This window comes from Nycticebus coucang, chromosome 2 (assembly GCF_027406575.1).
Source record: "Nycticebus coucang isolate mNycCou1 chromosome 2, mNycCou1.pri, whole genome shotgun sequence".
Classification (NCBI taxonomy): domain Eukaryota; kingdom Metazoa; phylum Chordata; class Mammalia; order Primates; family Lorisidae; genus Nycticebus; species Nycticebus coucang.
In genome coordinates this window covers 184466584-184482048 of record NC_069781.1, presented here as the reverse complement: position 1 = coordinate 184482048, position 15465 = coordinate 184466584, and the positions used below count along the sequence as shown (strand labels likewise).

The 15465-nt window shown below is 56.1% G+C and overlaps 2 protein-coding genes across 19 annotated transcripts; one reads left to right on the top strand and one right to left on the bottom strand.

The window, feature by feature from the left end:
- Window positions 1-4248, top strand: SPATA2L (spermatogenesis associated 2 like). Of its 5 annotated transcripts, XM_053555629.1 has the most exons (5): window positions 128-309; window positions 414-717; window positions 2555-3261; window positions 3380-3543; window positions 4015-4248. In XM_053555629.1, the coding sequence occupies exons 1-5, from the start codon at window positions 248-250 to the stop codon at window positions 4092-4094; spliced, it is 1317 nt and encodes a 438-aa protein (XP_053411604.1). In that variant the 5' UTR covers window positions 128-247; the 3' UTR covers window positions 4095-4248. The 5 variants fall into 5 exon arrangements, with proteins under 5 accessions (XP_053411595.1, XP_053411604.1, XP_053411568.1 ...); XM_053555620.1 differs by lacking the exon at window positions 128-309 and adding an exon at window positions 1-121 and having other exon boundaries at window positions 3380-4248; XM_053555593.1 differs by having other exon boundaries at window positions 3380-4248.
- Window positions 4249-4384: 136 nt separating this feature from the next.
- Window positions 4385-14166, bottom strand: CDK10 (cyclin dependent kinase 10). 14 transcript variants are annotated; one of them, XM_053555647.1, is made up of 13 exons: window positions 14045-14166; window positions 10505-10577; window positions 9457-9561; window positions 8771-8873; window positions 8540-8621; window positions 8172-8239; window positions 7000-7052; window positions 6757-6826; window positions 6057-6116; window positions 5786-5909; window positions 5574-5713; window positions 5203-5255; window positions 4385-5002 (listed from the first exon to the last, which is right to left on the bottom strand). In XM_053555647.1, the coding sequence occupies exons 1-13, from the start codon at window positions 14129-14131 to the stop codon at window positions 4905-4907; spliced, it is 1116 nt and encodes a 371-aa protein (XP_053411622.1). In that variant the 5' UTR covers window positions 14132-14166; the 3' UTR covers window positions 4385-4904. The 14 variants fall into 14 exon arrangements, 13 of the variants coding, with proteins under 13 accessions (XP_053411622.1, XP_053411637.1, XP_053411656.1 ...); XM_053555662.1 differs by having other exon boundaries at window positions 9457-9528; XM_053555681.1 differs by having other exon boundaries at window positions 5592-5713; window positions 9457-9528.
- Window positions 14167-15465: the final 1299 nt, after the last annotated feature.

Below are 15465 nucleotides of genomic sequence, written 5' to 3'. Positions count from 1 at the left end.
CCCGCCCCTCGCGTCAGCGTGACGACAGCGGGCGGAGCCCAAGCCCGGCGGAAGCGCGAGGCCAACAAGAGAGGCCAGAGCTGAGCGGCGGCGGCGGCTCCGGACATCTTGGGACGAACAGGTAGTGTCAGCGGGTCCTCAACGTGATCTGGGGGCGAAGGGGACTCTGGTCAGGACGCGGCTCAGCTGGCGCGTCTCCAGGGAAGCGGCACTGTCCGCACGGGGCGCGCACAGCTGCGGGGCCGAGATGCCCAGGCTCGAGCGAGGGACGCCGCTCAGCCGGAGAGAGCCCTGCGGCGTGAGGCAAGGGTGAGGGGTCGCTCAGCGGGAGGGGCCGAGGTAGGGGGCTGTGGTAGATGTCCAGAGCCACACGGCTGCGGGCGGAGTCGGTCCTGACGCCTGCCCCGCCCCAGGATGGGCAGCAGCTCGCTGTCCGAAGACTACCGCCTGTGCCTGGAACGTGAGCTGCGGCGCGGCCGCGCGGGAGTGTGCGGGGACCCCTCGCTGCGCGCCGTGCTCTGGCAGATCCTGGTGGAGGACTTCGACCTGCACGGGGCGCTGCAAGACGACGCGCTGGCGCTGCTCACTGACGGGCTATGGGGCCGCGCCGACCTGGCACCCGCGCTGCGCGGCCTGGCCCGCGCCTTCGAGCTCCTGGAGCTGGCCGCCGTGCACCTGTACCTGCTGCCCTGGAGGAAGGAGTTCACCACCATCAAGGTAGGGCGCCAGGCTAAGGGGAAGCGCGCCCCTCGTCCGGGCCCGCGGAGATGGAGCCTTGGTTGCTCTCCCTGCCAGGCTGCGAGGGAGGGGCTGGCTGCCTCCGGGAGAGGGGGTTTCAGGTGTTCTCAGGGTCCACTGGGCCTCGTGGGGCTCAGAGCACTCGGATTTGGGGTGTGTCAGGTCAGCTCCCAGCCGAGGGCCTGGGACACTCCAGGGCTAAGAACGTGAGGCGGGCGGAGGGCAGGCTTAGATGTTCCTGCCCGGGGCCACCCTGCTCTTTGTCATCTCCAAAGTGGCCTCGTGGCCCTAGTTGCTATGGAAATCCGAGTCCGGGAATTGGGCTGACCCTATTTGCAGAGGACACTGAGGCCGTGCCCTGTGAAGTGGGCAGGGGCTGGGCACGGACCTAGTTCACTCGGGTTCAGAGGCTAGGTCCAGGGTTGGCCTGGCCCTTAGGTTAGCTGCTGGCCCGCAGGAGGTGGGTAGGGCCCCCGGGAGCGCTGAGCTAATTCCAGGAGTGGGAAGGTGCTGGCGTCACTGCGCACGTGGGCGAGGTACGCCTCCGCCGGTTGCCAAGGCAGCGGCAGCCCCCTTGGGAGGGGAGTGGGAGCCGTTGCTCTACAACGACACCTGTTGGCCCAAGGGTCTAGGACACTGATTGGTCCATTCCATCTGGAGGGGAGAAGACCGCCACCACCAGGGGGCCGAAAGCTGGACAGACAGGCTTGCCCTTCGGGCACTCTCGGACGGGAGGGAGTCGAGTCGGAGGATGAGCCTGGGCCTAGCTCCAGGTCTTCCGGAGCTGTGGCTTTGGCCAAGTTACCGCACCTCCCTCGACCCACCCCCCTCTTCTGAGAATGGCACACACGAATGGTCCGGCTCAGAGAGCCAAAGTAAGGAACGCAAGGTCCTGAGCACAGTGCTTACACGGGTGGTGCCCATCAGTGGGAAAGGTCACTGTCGTTAAGTGCTGAGATCCTAGAAATAAGAATTTTAGAGTTGGGAAAAGCACACATCACGGTAGTAATAATTCTTTTATTTAACCTAACTCCGCAGGCTAGAAGCACTTTTCCTTACGTTAGTTCAGAGCTTAGTCTAGTCACACAGTAGGGCCTCTGGCAAGCTTTTTTTTTTTTTTTTTTTGTAGAGACAGAGTCTCACTTTGTCCTTCGGTAGAGAGCTGTGGCGATTCTCTTGCCTCAGCCTCCCAAGTAGCTGGGACTACCGGCGCCCGCCACAACGACCGGCTATTTTTGTTGTTGTTGTTTAGCAAGCTTTTGAACACCATCCCCTATCCAGGTGTTGAAATACAGGCAGGAGTGAGGGGCAAAGCCTCTGTCCCCATAGGTAGAGACCTCTAGGACTGGAACAGAAAAACCCAAGTCCAGAACAGTATACTTAAAAGTTACCTGTTAAGGGGGCAAAGGATCTGCACTTTGTCACTTGTGCTTGCCCAACCTACACCCAATTTATGAGCTGAATTTTTTAAACTAAAGATTACAAAAAAAAAATTTTTTTTTGGATACAGACGCTCACTCGTCACCCTGGGTAGTAGAGTGCCGTGGCTTCACAGCTCACAACCACCTTAAACTCTTGGGCTCAAGTTATCCTCTTGCCTCAACCTTCCAAGTAGCTGAGACAACAGATGCCCACCACAACCCTCAGCTAGTTTTTCTATTTTTTAGTAGAGACAGGATCCACTCTTGCTAAGGCAGGTCAAAGATTAAAAATTCTGATACCCAGGCCTGCCCCAGGCTAGCCAGGTTGGTCTCTGGGACTGAGCCTGCATCTGTGCTCGGCTTGGTGATTGACCAGGCCCCTCCTTCCCTTGCAGACCTTCTCTGGGGGCTATGTGCACGTGCTTAAGGGCGTGCTCTCTGAGGACCTCCTCATCAAGAGCTTCCAGAAGATGGGCTATGTGCGCAGGGACAGCCACTGTCTCATGGTGACCGCCCCACCCCCGGCCTGCCAGCTGGTGCAAGTGGCCCTGGGTTGCTTCGCCCTCCGGCTGGAGTGTGAGATCCTGGGAGAGGTGCTGTCCCAGCTGGGCACCAGTATGCTGCCAGCTGAGGAGCTGCTGCAGGCACGCCGGGCCAATGGGGATGTGGCCTCCTGTGTGGCCTGGCTGCAGCAGCGACTGGCCCAAAATACAGAGCCACCACCCTTGCCCCCTAGAGGTGCCCCTGCTACTTATAGGGCACCACTGGACTTGTACCGGGACCTGCAGGAAGACGAGGGCTCAGAGGAGGCCAGCCTGTACGGGGAGCCATCTCCGGGCCCAGACTCACCCCCAGGGGAGCTGGCCTACAGGCCCCCACTCTGGGAGCAGAGTGCCAAACTGTGGGGCTCTGGGGGCCAGGGCTGGGAGCCCTCAGCTGAGGAGCTATCTCAGGCCAGCAGCCCACCCTACGGGGCCTCAGAGGAAGAGCTGGAGCCCGAGCCCTCAGCCTTCTCCTTCCTTTCTCTGCGCCGTGAGCTGAGTCGGCCTGGAGACCTGGCCATTCCTGAAGCCCCTAGGAGCCCTGGGGGCGCTAGCCCCAGGTATATGCGGGCAGAGGCATCACCCTTTGGGCCTGCCCCTGAGCCCCCAGGCTACCAGGCACACAGCTGCCTGCTCCCTGGCACCCTACCCACCCTGTGCTGTGATACCTGCCACCAGCTGCATGCAGCCCATTGTGCGGCCCTGCCCACCTGCCGCCCCAGTCACTCACTGCGTGTGCTGCTTGGGGAGACCCGACGGCGCCTGTGGCTACAGCGTGCACAGATGGACACTTTGCTCTACGACAGCCCTGGGGCCAGGCCCTAGGCCCAGCAGGGCCCCAGGTCAGGGGCCTTACTTCCCATGGTGCTTCTCTTTGGGGGGTCTCAGGCCAATGGCTACCCTGCCATGGGGGAGTCCTGGGCACAACAGGAGAGGTTTAGATAGTCCAGGACCCACTTGGGGGACAGACTGCCTTGCTTTACACTGAAAGTACTTCCCACAGGGACCAAGCCTAGACCCCAGCAGTAGCCTTCCCACAGGCTCCTGTCCTCAGTATCAGGCCCACAGCCAGCTATGTGTCCAAGTCACAGTGATAAAACCTGTCCCTGAGGAGGACCCCTGACTGGCCTGCACTCCTGCTCTGTGAGGTCTTTAGTTCAGAACATGCAGCCTCCCTCCACATGTCCAGGGCATTCTCCAAACAGGGCCCTGAAGGTGACACTGGGACCCCTGAGTCCCTGGGGCCAGTCAGGGGCTCTGCCTGGTGCACAGACCTGGCTGTGGTATCCCTGGCCTTCCCCTTGGTGTCACAGGCCTGCCCGGAATGCCTCAGCCACAGCCTGCAGGCCAGGGGAACAGGGGAAACTGGGTCCACAGACTGAACGTGATGTGACCTCAAACCAGACATGGAGGTGCCTAAGATCTGCAGGTGGACAAGGGTTCTCACCAACATCATCCCAGCTTCCCAGGTGCAGACTGCTGGGCTCAAGGGAGGCCTGGAGGTGAACCTGCTGGAGGGGTCTGCCACCTCTGGCTGGTGCTCTCACCTGCTATTCTGGGCTACCCCCTCCCTGGCTACCAGGACTTCACATCCCCCTGCGGACCCTGACACACTCAGAGGATGCTGTCAATGTTGAAACAATCAGACCCCAAAATACATAAAATGATGGACAAAGCATGCTGTTGGGAAAGTACATCTCTAATAAGAGCCCCATCTCCTGCCAACCACACACTCTTCTGGGGGAAGTACAGCTCAGCCCAAGCCCAGCTCTCCTTCTGGGGGCTCAGGGCATGTGTCATGGCCCCCACCTCACCCTTGTCTCTCCTTTTCCCCACTAGGGGTCCTGCCAGGCCCATCTGGGTTCACCACAGAGGAGGAGTTGGGACCTGAACCCAACTCCTCCTCCAGAGAAGGGAGGGTCTTACACTCTACCAGACAAGAACCAAACTGATGGGTGGACTCCATGTGGCCATAGCAGAGGCCTTCTAGGGTATAGAGGAGGCTAGGAACCCCCACCCCATGTCCACACCCTGGCTGCTAGTGGGTACAGAAGGAACAACAGAGTAGACTTGGCTAAAGGATGTCCCAGTCATGAGGACAAGCTAGATCCCAAGTGGCTGATCAGCCCAGCCTACAGGACCCTTTTTGTCCACTGCTGACACAGCCATCAGGTGAAGGGGCACAGGTGTGTGCTGGGCTCGGTCAGGGCTTGCAGCGCTTGGTCTGGCCTTCAGACGAGGCTGGGGTGGCTCGCTTGTTGCGATGGTGAGGGAAGGTGGGCATGAGCTCCGGCTCACAGGCTGCAGGGAAGATAGCAACTCAGTGTAGGTAGGGAGGGAGCCCAGGTCTGAACCCAGCTCTGCACTGTGCCACTCCTGCCTTCACCCCATGGGGACATGCCTGGCTGCACACAGGTCTGCTCAGGCCCACATTCCACCCAGACAAGATGGATCTCCAGCCAGTCACCACAGAGCGAGCTAGAAAGGCTTGGGGCACTCACGGAGGGGCTTCTCCTTGAAGTACGAGCTCTCCAGGCAGTCCCCAGCTGTCGCCCTGGAGGAGTTAGCCAACAGTGGGGTGCTGCTTGGCCTTGGTCAGTCTGTTTCCCTCACATCCCGCCTCCCAGGCAGCTATGGTTCAAATTCCCCAAAGGATGTTGGGTGGCACATAGGGGGACCACAGAGTGGGCTCCACAGGTGGGTGGACAGGAGCCCCATGGACAAGGTGCCCAGCAGGCACATGTGTGGGAAATGGCAGCAGCCTGTGTTCTGAGAAACCACCTATGACAGATTTGGGCATAAGGAGTCCCTCCACCTCTGCAAGGAGGTCAGGGCCCCTGGCCCACAGAAGAGCAAGGAGGGGGTATTGCACCTTTTCCTGGGGTCGTACATGAAAAGGAGATTCACCAGGCGCAGCCCGGCCTCCGAGAGCCATGGGAACTTGTGCTTGAGGTTGTTGTAGGGCTGTTTCCGTAGGCTGTACTGGCCAACGAGTGGCAGCTTGGAGAAGCCCTACAGGGAGGAGGGGCTGAGCCATCTGGGCAGGGTGTGGGGAGGGGCCACAGGGCTTCCCAGGACACCCACCGGCCAGATGTTCTCACTGGGTGTCCCCAGCAGCTGCACAATTAGGTCAATCTGGTGGATCTCAGAGGTGCCGGGAAGAAGGGGCTTGTGGGCCAGCAGTTCGGCCAGGATGCAGCCCACGGCCCTGCAGAGAACAGTGGGCCTTACTGTGGCCACAGGCCCACAGGGGTGAGAAAGCACTGTGAAGGCAGGCCCACCTCCTCCAGACATCACTGCTACAGGCCCCTTCTCACACTCCTCTCGGGGCCCGGCCCCCCTGGCAGCTGCTCACCACATGTCAATGCTGGTGGTCTGGGTGGTAGTCCCCAGCAGCAGTTCAGGAGCTCGGTACCTGTGAACAACACCCACCATGCACCGCCAGCTGCTCTGCTATAGGCCAGGCCTCCATAAGAGATGGCCTCCTGACATCCCATGGTGGGTTGGACAGCTGGATGGTGACCCCACCCCACACCCGTTCTCACCCTGCAAATGCAGGTGACATGCCTGCTCACAGCTGCCTGTGGGGAGCCACCGTGGTTGGTAGCATCTTGCCTGTTACAAGAACCATGGATTCCCCAGCACAAAGCTACACCCAGCCACCATCATCAGCCCATTTTCAGATGGGGATCACATGGAGATCCTGACCTGGGTCTGACCAATTTCAGTGTCTTGCCTTTCACCACTGCCCTGCTCTGTCAAGAATGTACAGGAGAAGTATGAGCAGACTGCTGCACGAGCTGCCCATCCTTGATCTGTGAAGCAGCCTCTCTTCCTGAGAGGGCTCCACAGCTATCTGGACAAGGCAGCTTCCCAATGCCAGCCTGGCTGGCATCCCCTCCCCCAGGATAGCCCTGCTATGTCGGGGAAGCTGTCCTAGACATCTTTACAAGCAATCGCAGGCTGCACAGCTGCAATACCCTCAGGGCCTGTCTGTATCTTCGCCCTGCCATTCCCAACCTGTGTCCCAAGGGCCCCCGTTTCTGAGGACTCACCAGAGGGTGACAACCTTGGGGGTCATTGGTTTCACTGGGACACCATAGGCCCGGGCCAGGCCGAAATCCGCTGCAGCAGAGAAGGGAGAATGAGGGCTATTGCCCCGTGAGGGCCACTTCCTCACCACCTAGGGCCACGGAGACTAGTCAGGCCCTGACCTCCAGGCGCCTATGAAGACCAGCACCCTCTGGCTCTCAGCAACGTGAAGGTCACAGAAGACGACTCCAGCAGGCGACACCTACCTGTCTTCACACAGCCTTTGTCAGTCATAAGCAAGTTGGAGACTTTCAGGTCCCTGCGACAGAAAGAGAACATTGGTGGCTCCCAGGCAGCCAGCTCCAGAGGGTAATTGGACTGCTATCACGTAGCGCTTTCCTGCACATCTCTTCACATTTGCCCCCCTTTTTTTCCAGACAGAGTCTATGTTGCCCTCTGTAGAGTGCTGTGCTGTCACAGCTGACAGCAACCTCAAATTCTTGGGCTTAAGCAATTCTTTTGCCTCAGCCTCCCAAGTAGCTGGGACTACAGGCACCCACCACAACACCAGTTATTTTGTTGTTGATGCAATTGTCATTGTTGTTTAGCTGGCTTGGGCCGGGTTCAAAGCCACCAGCCTCGGTGTATGTGGCCAGGGCCCTAACCACTGAGCAACAGGTGCCGAGCCACATTTGGCCCCTTTGAAAGGGAGAGCAGAGGGCCAGGCACAGTGGTTCCTATCTATAATCCCAGCACTCTGGGAGGCCAAAGCAGGTGGATTGCCTGAGCTCAGGAGTTCAAGACCAAACTGAGTAAGAGTAAGACTCCGTATCTCCTAAAAAATAGAAAAACAAAAACAAACTGAGAATGGTGGCAGGTGCCTGTAATCCCAGCTACTCAGGAGAATGAGGCAGGAAGATCACTTGAGGTCCAGAGTTTGAGGTTGCTGTGAGTTATGATGATGCCATAGCACTCTACTGAGAGCAACAGAGTGAGACTCTGTCTCAAAAAAAAAGTAAAAAAGCAAAAAGAAGAGCAGGCAGTGGGGCAAGGCAGCATATAGCTGGGGACACCAGAGCTCCCCACAGCTCTCTGAAGCAGGAGCAGAACCAGCTCTCACTTCCAGTTCTGCCTGGCTCCCCACCCAGATATTGCACCAGCTGTCCAGAATAGGGAAGCCACTGCCTGCAGCATCCTACTGCCTGCTGTGAGTCACAGCACTCCAAGGAGGCTCTGGTCTCCACTGCATCACCCCCATCTCCAAGCTGGGTGCACTCACACCCAGCCACCACCCAGGCCTGAGGGCTTCTCAAACTCCTTTGGTCTGGACCCTTCCTGGGGAGCACTGCACTTCTGCTCCTCTCCTGGACAGCACTTGGAATGGCACACTGGCAACAGAGGCCAGGGACAACTCTCCTAGCATCATGCTGCCACCCACCTGTGGATGATGAAGTTCCTGTGCAGGTACTGAAGGCCACGGAGCACCTGTAGTACGATGCACTTGACCTGTGCACAGGGCCGGAGGCGCCAGTCAAGCAGTGCCTTCAGGAGCCCAGCTGGGCCTGCAATGCCCACAGTGGCCCCAGGACCAGAGGTCAGCACATAGCCACAAGAACCCAGAGGCCGCTGTGTGCAGCACAACTGGAAAGGTGTTGCTGCCGCCCCCCATACAGTGACCAATCTAACGTCCACAGCTGGAAGAGCTCTCCTCTCTATAAAGTGGAGACCTGGCAGTGGCTGTGTTTGGTACAAGTGTGCACCGTAAGAGCCTATAAAGCTCCCACCCCATGGCCCCCAGCCACAAACCTGGGCCTCTGAGAAGGGTGTTGGCATATTCTCCAGGAGGCTGGCCAGGTCTTGCTCACAGTAACCCATCACCAGGAAGATGCTGAAGGAAAGGGGAAGATGCATGCCACCTCCTGCCTTCCTGTAAGTAGGGAAAGGGGCTCCCCTGCCGCAGAAGAGGGACCACCCAAGTCATGGGGACAGGTCAGGGGCTCAGCTGGGGCCTGGTGCAGAGACAGGGAGTCTACACACCTCTCTAGGTGGTTCCCCACAACCACCTCCTTCAGTTCCACGATGTTTGGATGATGAAGACGAAGAAGCAGCGTGATCTCCCGCAGACTACTGATGGGGATGCCTGGGGGGAAACAGTCTCAGTGAGCCTCCACCCCACAGAGGGGATACCTAGGGGGAGACAGCCTCAGGGAGCCCCCAGCCCACAGAGGGGACACCTAGCAGGAGACAGCCTCAGGGAGCCCCCATCCCGCTGAGAGGACACCTATAGCCAGGGATGGCCTCAGCCAGCCCCCACCCTCGAGGGCTTCATAAACAAGGTGCTGCAGCTGTCCCCACTTAGAATCACTGAACATGCACTTTTAACTTTCCATCAAATACAAATTAGCACCTCACTGCGCTAACTGCTATGTCACAAGCAGGTACTGGAAGGTGACCAGAGGCAGGTGGCTTGGTGTGGAGGGATACAGAGAATGCAGAGCCCCTCCAAGCAGACAGGGGGGAGAACCACACAGGGTTCAGGGAGCTGAGGCTTAAGAGTGTGGGACTGGGGGTGATGGCTGACATGCCAAAACTCTACAGAGGCTAGACAACAGCTATGCTGCACACAGCACTGAGCTCTGGAGGACTCAGTCCTGGGGAAGCCACAGAAAACTCACACCTTCCTGCCCCAGTACAGTGATCCTGCCCTCCTCCTCCCTGCTCACCATCCTTCTCCTTGTCCATCCGAACCTTCTTCAGTGCGACAATTTCATCTGTCTGGGTGTCCCGGGCCCGATCTGGAAACACATCCATGATGGGTCTAACACAGTCTGGCCAGAGCACACATAATGAACAGGGGCCTCCTCCTGGGCCCCAAGGGCCTCTTCCTCTTCTCTGACAACCCAGTGCCAGTGACACTTGGTCCTCATTCTGTGCAAGCAGCACCCCATCCCAAAACACAGAACCCTGGTGGATTTTTCATGTGGAATGGTTGGGGGGTGCTAAAATCTGGCCCCCAGCTGCTCAGTTATCCTTACAACGCAGAACACTGTCTTGTCCTGTAACTACGTTTTAACATCAAAGTACTATATCTAAAAAAAACCCTTATTTTGAGCTCAGTGCCCATAGCTCAGTGAGTAGAGTGCCAGCCACATACACCGAGGCTGGCCCACATACACCGAGGCTGGCAGGTTCACACCTGGCAAGGGCCTGCTAAACAATGACAACTGCAACAAAAAAATAGCCGGGCATTGTCGTGGGTGCCTGTAGTCCCAGCTACTTGGGAAGCTGAGGCAAGAGAATCGCTTAAGCCAAAGAGTTGGAGGTTGCTGTCAGATGTGATGCCATGGCATTCTACCAAGGGTGACACAGTGAGACTCTCTCAAAAAAAAAAAAAAACCTTGTTTGTGTGAAAATGGTCCATAAAACACTGTGCTGTTTTGTGCAGGTTCCAGAATAACTAATGCCAATTTGTAGCTACCATATCTCCAGCTGCTTTTGGAAGTTCTACATTTCCTTTCACTAATAATTATCTCCACTCTGTGGTTCTATGTTCATATTACTAACATTGCAACCTGATGCTTACATTTATCCAGAAATGGTATAGTTTGTGGTAATTACACCAAGAATAAAGTTCTGGAACAAGTTTCTGTGCTAGCTGGAGCTCAGGGCATGAGCCCCTTTCAGCCCCAACACAGGTACTGCTTTGCCACCCCCGTCCTGCATGAGTCAGAACCATGAGTGGCAGCTACACACTCAGCCTTGGGTACTCACACACGATGCCATAGGTGCCCTCCCCGATGCGGTTCAGCTTCTCAAACTCCTTCACGCTCCGGCACTGTCCTAGCTGGGAGAGAACCGTGCTGCAGTGAATCTGGTGGTGAATGGAACAACTAAGGGTAGAGACTTCACACGCACTTTGGACCAAAGAGCCTGCTCATGTCTTGCTCACCAACAGAAAAGCAACCATACACAGGCTTTTGTTTTTTGTTTCTTTTTTAAGACTACTCAAGTGCAGTAGTGAGAAGAGGAAAGAGTTCAACAAGGAGTTCAGTCTGTCACTGAACAACTGGGTGAGATAACTCTTTACCTTTGGACCAGCACACTTGGACTTTTCTGATGAGAAAAAGGGGTGATGATACTGGGCCAGTGTTTTGAATATCAATGAATATCAAGAGTGTCCGAACCACTCACTTTCCCATGGCCCAGATGTCTGCTGTCTAGTAACAGTAACCACTAGCCACCTATGGAAACATTCTACAGCAAAGACTTCTGTCCACAGCATCCACACAGCAGCATTTCCTGAGTTATGAAATACTACCCAGTGACATTCGGCCTTGGGGTATGAGAAGGGACCCATGTGACTTCCAGATGAAACATGTTGCCCCCCACTTCTCTTTGGCCCTTGAGGCAATGTAGATGAGGTGAAGCAGCAAGACACCCAGTACCAGAATGCCTGGCCCACCTTGTGGAAGGAGCTGCCTCTTTCTGGAGTGTGAAAGAAGAGAAAAATCAAGCTCTATCTTAACTGAATCACTGTATTTTGGGATCTCTCCTGGGCTAGTAGAAAGCCTGTACTCAAATACACTTATGTGGTGCATTTCTAGGTGACCTGAATGAGCAATTCCTTTTGCATCTAAAAAGTATACCCAGGCCAGGAGTGGCAGCTCATGCCTGTAATCCTAACACTTTGGGAGGCCAAGGTGGGAGGATCATTTGAGGACAAGAGTTTGAAACCCCATCTTTACAAAAATTAGAAAAATGAGCCAGGTGTGGTGGCACATGCCTGTACTTCCAGCTACTTAGGAGGCAGAGGCAGGAGGATCACTTGAGCTCAGGACTTTGAGACCAGCCTGAGCAAGAGCAAGACCCCTCTCTACTAAAAACAGAAAAAGTAGCTGGGCATGGACAGTGCCTGTGGTTCAGTGGGTTGGGCGCCAGCCCCATATACTGAGGGTAGCAGGCTCAAACCCGGCCCCGGCCAAACTGCAACAAAAAAATAGCCAGGTGTTGTAGCGGGTACCTATAGTCTCAGCTACTCAGGAGACTGAGGCAGGAGAATCACCTAACAGAAGTTGGAGGTTGCTGTGAGCTATGTGACGCCACGGCACTCTACCAAGGGCGATAAAGTGAGCCTCTGTCTCTACAAAAAAAAAAAAAAAAAAAGTAGCTGGGCATTGTGGTGGGCGATAAAGCGAGCCTGTCTCTACAAAAAAAAAAAAGTAGCTGGGCATTGTGGTGGGTGCCTGCAGTCCCAGTTACTTGGGAGGCTGAAGCAACATCACTTGAGCTCAGGAGTTTTGAGATTGCAGCAAGCTATGATGATGCCACAGCCTTCTAGCCCAGGTGACAGCAAAAGCCACCTCAAAAAAAAAAAAATAATAATAATAATAATAATACAAAGTACATGCATCAAGGTTCAAATTATAGCAGCTCCTACCAGCCCTGCCCTCGGTCTCCTTCAGTCTTTTTTTTTCTTTCTTTTTTTTTTTTGAGACAGAGTATCACTTTGTTGCCCTTGGTAGAGTGCCGTGGTTCATAGTTCACAGCAACCTCAAACTCCTGGGCTCAAGTGATCCTCTTACCTCAGCCTCCCGAGTAGGTGGGACTAGAGTCAGCCACCACAATGCCTGGCTGGCTGTTTTTAGATATGAGTTCTCACTCTTGTTCAGGCTGGTCTCAACTCCTGAGCTCAAGCAATCCACTTGCCTCGGCCTTCCAGAGTGCTAGGATTACAGGCATGAGCCACCTCACCTGGCTTGATCTCATTACTTCTATTTTTATTTATTTATTCTCATTTTGCAGTTTTGGCCAGGGCTGGGCTTGAACCTGCCACCCCGGAATATGGGGTCAGCACCCTACTCCTTGAGCCACAGGCACTGCCAGAAGACTTTTTTTTTTTTTTTGCAGTTTTGGCTGGGGCCAGGTTTGAACCCACCACCCCAGGTACATGGAGCCAGCATCCTACTCCTTGAGCCACAGGTGCCACAGTCTCAAGCTGTCGCCCTCGGTAGAGTGCCATGGTGTCATAGCTCACAGCAACCTCCAACTGGGGCTCAAGCGATCCTCTTGCCGCAGTTTTTACGTTTTAAGTAGAAATGGAGTCTCGCTTTTGCTCAGGATGATCTCGAACTAGTGAGCTCAAGCAATCCACCTACCTTGGCCTCCCAGAGTGCTAAGATTATAGGCATTGAGCCACCGCGCCTGGCCCTGGTCTTGTTACTTCTTGACATATAAGGAGCCTAATCAGAATAACCTGGCCTGGTGCACTTCATGATATTGCTTTAACCTCCCTCTCCCATCTTAATTACCCTTCTCACACTCCCTCTCCCCTTGCTCTTCCTGTTCACCCTTGCACTCCTCTGTGATTCTGCTGCTTCCTGAGTCTGTCAGGCTGCCCCATCTCTTTTCTGGATCCACACTTACTGGCCTCAAATTAATCCCATCCATTCTACAAAACAATTCCTTTTTCTAAAATCCCTGACACTTTATGTCTTGAAGCATCTACCACCGTGCACTTTGCATGGTCCTTGGCTGGGTATTCCCAACTCACTGGTTTGGCCTCAGGGTCCGGCACAGTGCTCTGAATTCAGCAAGCAACTGCTGCATATCTGAAAGATGCACAACGGCCAGCAGAGGACCTTAGTGCGGCTTCTGTCACTCGTTCTGCCACAATCTATTAACGAGTCTTACTAGACACGTGACTCGGCCTATCATTAAGTACTTAAAACACAATCCAGTCGCCAGAATTCAAACCCCCGAACCTCCACCAGCTGTTTGCCTCGGTAAAACTCACTCAACGCCCCTAAGATTTACCTTCTTCACCTCTACGAAAAGGAGTAATAGCACCTCGGCAGAGGTCTTAGTGACAGTAACAGAGTCCCCGCACTAAGGCTGCGTGTCACAGCCGAAGCCGGGCCTGGTCCAGTTTAAGCCCGGAGAGGGACTCCCAAGCCGCCAACTCTTCTGACAGGTAAATTCTCCCCCAATACAAGTTGCTCCAGGACTGGCCTGGGCGCAAAAATCAAAAACGCTGGAAGTGAACCCCAAAGCCGGCTCTTTCCTGGAGGCGGGCTTCTTGGAAACTGGATCCCAACCCGCCGGAACCGCCCCTGCCCTGCTACCGGGGACCGGGGACCGGGGACCTGGGACCACCCAGGCGGCTTCTGCCCCAGCCGCGGAGAACTCTGGGACTGTCGTTCCCGCATGCCGGAAACCTTGGCGCCGTAGCGCGACACTGAATCGGAGGGTGCCTCGGTCGGGCCCTGCCGCTGGCGAGGGGCCAGAATTGCCCAGAGTGACACCTCGTCGCACCCTGTGTTCCGGAGGCACTGCGAAGAAGCCTTCCTTACGGATGCACTTCAGACGAATCTGCTCCGGCTCCGCCTCTGGTTCCGCCATTCTGAACACCGCTTCACCCCACCCCACCCCACCCGTTTCTCTCGTGCTCTGGCGCAGATGGTCCCTCGGCGCAGGCGCGCAACCTACTTCCGGAAGTGTCTCTCAGCAACGGTTACCAAGGGAACTTCTCCCAGACCCGCCAGAGGGACTCAGCTACCCGGTTTGGCTCCGACTACCGCGGTTAGGGCCTTATTTTAGCCGTAAGACGGGTCACACGACCCGGCGGGACCGTCGTTAAAAAGGCCAGAGTGGGGCGGCGCCTGTGGCTCAGTGAGTAGGGCGCCGGCCCCATATGCCGAGGGTGGTGGGTTCAAACCCGGCCCCGGCCAAACTGCAACAAAAAAATAGCCGGGCGTTGTGGCAGGCGCCTGTAGTCCCAGCTGCTCGGGAGGCTGAGGCAAGAGAATCGCGTAAGCCCAAGAGTTAGAGGTTGCTGTGAGCCGTGTGACGCCACGGCACTCTACCCGAGGGCAGTACAGTGAGACTCTGTCTCTACAAAAAAAAAAAAAAAAAAAAGGCCAGAGTGGGAGGACACTAGGACCAACCAGGCAAGGGGTCGTCCAGGTGAGGGTCAGCTCTCGGTGTGGGGCCGTCGGACTGTCCCACCGGCATTGAAGAGGCTTCTGTGCTCGGGACCCGCTCGGGGAGACTGGCCGTGCGGGGACGCGGGTGCGGCGCGAGGCGGAGCGGCGCTCTCGGCTGGGACGGCGCCCTGCAACCCCGAGTCTCCTCCCGGCCCCGCGCCGCCTCGGGAGGTGGAGGAAGAGACGCCTGCGGCCAGTGTCGCCAGCCGCCCTCGGCTCGCCTCGCTGTGGGAGCCGAGCCGAGCTGGCGGGCTCAGCTCGGACGCAGACCCACTCAGACCGTTTCTCATCCGCGACAGACTCCCCTGGGCGCTGGCCGAATCCAAATTTTACAGGATTCGTTCTGTGAAGTTTGGATTCGGTTGAGGGGCTGCACGGCCACTTCCTCACCTTTTATTTATTTAGAGGCGGAGTCTTGCTCTGTCACTTGGGCTGGAAAGCAGTGGCGTCAGCACAGCTCAGGCAGCCTCCAACTCCCGGACTCAAGCGATCCTCTTGCCTTGGCCTCCTGAGTAGCTGGCGCTACCATGTCTTGCTCTTTTTATTTTTTAAAATTTGTTGTAGACGTTAGGTTTTGCTGTGTTGCCCATGGTGGTTTTGAACCCCTCACCTCGAGCAATCCTGCCTTGGCCTCTCAAAGTGCTGGGATTACAGTTATGAACCATTGGGGAGATATTTAAATTACAACTGTCAATTACAGCAGATTGTTAATAATTCCAATACTTTAAGTTCTTTTAGGAGCCAGCTGCA